Source organism: Pteropus vampyrus, unplaced genomic scaffold (assembly GCF_000151845.1).
Source record: "Pteropus vampyrus isolate Shadow unplaced genomic scaffold, Pvam_2.0 Scaffold176, whole genome shotgun sequence".
NCBI classification, from domain to species: Eukaryota; Metazoa; Chordata; class Mammalia; order Chiroptera; family Pteropodidae; genus Pteropus; species Pteropus vampyrus.
The window spans coordinates 965,849-967,606 of record NW_011888957.1 but is presented as its reverse complement, the minus strand read 5'-3'; the positions used below and the strand labels follow the sequence as shown (position 1 = coordinate 967,606).

General features: G+C 62.1%; 1 protein-coding gene across 1 annotated transcript in view; it reads right to left on the bottom strand.

Moving 5' to 3' along the window:
* MEGF6 (multiple EGF like domains 6) overlaps nucleotides 1–1,758 on the bottom strand; it is a 36,485-nt gene that overhangs the window by 10,581 nt on the left and 24,146 nt on the right. Inside the window, exon 15 of the mRNA XM_023536989.1 lies at nucleotides 491–720. Coding sequence (XP_023392757.1) covers nucleotides 491–720 — 230 coding nt within the window. The remainder of the gene's footprint in view (nucleotides 1–490; nucleotides 721–1,758) is intronic.

Genomic DNA, 1,758 nt, shown 5'->3' with positions numbered 1-1,758 from the left:
TCCCAACTAGGAAATTCTTGGGGTCCCGGGATTTTCTCTCTGAATGGCCCTTCTCTAAAGCACTGTAAGGAGCTGCTGGGACAAGGCCACTAATTGTCATCCACCTTTTCTCCACTGCCCCTCCACGCCCCAGGTGTCTCGGGACCGGTTGGGGAAGGGGTGACCCCACTGGGGGTTCAGGAGTCGCCCTCGCCACCAGGAAACATCGAGGCCAAGACAAGCCCGGCACCCTGAAAGCTTCGAAGGAGGCCTGTCCACCCATAGGGCTAGGGACCACCGCCCAGACACCCTGGTGGTCGGCATCCAAAGGACATGGCTTTGAGTCCATAGACCCGGGGAGGACCTCATGTTCCAGCCGGGGGACCTCACTGAGCCCCCCAATCCTCATCTGCAAATGGAAACAGTCACACCCAAGCCAGACTGTGGCGGTAAGGCACAGCGTGACAGCTTGGCACCTGGCCGCGGGCCACCTGCAGGCAGTGGGACTCACCCAGGTGGCAGAAGCGGCCGTAGAGCCCCGGGTCGCAGAGGCAGGCCCCGTAGACGCGGTGGCAGCGGCCCCGGTTGGCGCAGTGGCACTTCTTGCGGCAATGCTTGCCGTAGAAACCCTTGGGGCAGCCTGGGGGACGTCGGGGCCTCGTGAGTGCCCACCCGGACACGGCCCCCTGGCCCGAGGAGACGCTCCGAGGGCCCCAGCACCAGCGCAGGAGCCGAGAGTGGCTGTCGGGGCATGGCCTGAGGTCTTTGGGGCCACAGCAGCCTGAGGACACTGCATCCCAGACGGGGAGGGACCCAGGGGGTGGGTGAGGGTATCACGAAGTCAAGGTAGTCACGAGATGGGCCCCACGATGGCCACCTGCCCTGGCTGGCCTGTCTCCCAATGGCCAGTGGCCCGGGAGGGAGGCCAAGCACAGAGCACATGGGGGACACGCACAAAAGACCTCAGCCCCACGCCCTGTGTCCAACCTATGTCTTCAGCGAACTGACTTCTGTCCGTCAGTGGTCACCTGGCCTGACCTCCAGACCTCGAAGAGGGAAGATCACATGGCCTCAGCTGGCGAAGGTCCAGGGTCCCAACTGAGCAATGGCTCTGACTTTCCTGCCCAGAGCGCTCCCCCTCGAAACCCCGCCCCACCCACCGCGCTCACAGGCCACCCAAGCACTGCGGACGGCCCGCTGACGACTGCCGTCGCTGGCTAAGGTGGGGAGTTCTCGATACACTAGCTATTTCTCCAGCAAGACAGACAGACTTTAAAGGTCTGAAGACCGAAAGATGAAGCATCAGTCACCTGAGAAAGTTACCTACACGGATTCTCGAATTCCTCCGGAAACGCTGACACTTCAGAATCAGAAAGGACATTAGTGTCGTCCCGTGCAGTCACGGGGCCGGGAGTGATCCCTTCTGCAAATCCCACCCACCCATTATACAGTGCTCCTGGAATGCTTCCAAGAACGGGGAGCTCACTACCTGACAGGAAAACCCATTCCAAAAGTGCTGCTTTCCTGTCAGGTCTTCACCTTCTGCTACCAATTAGGCCCCAGGAAAAGCAGCGAACTTGAAACTCAGTGCCTCCTCCGAGTCCCTGCCTCCCCGCCCTCGGGGAAGGAAGACAGACAGAGGGGGTGCTGCTGAGAGGCGGTGCCCCCGTCCGCTCCAGAGGCACTCCCAGAGGCACCCACCGTCCTCGCAGTGGGCCCCGCCGACACCTGGAGGGCAGCGGCAGGTCCCCGTCACGGGGTCGCAAGTGCCACCATTCT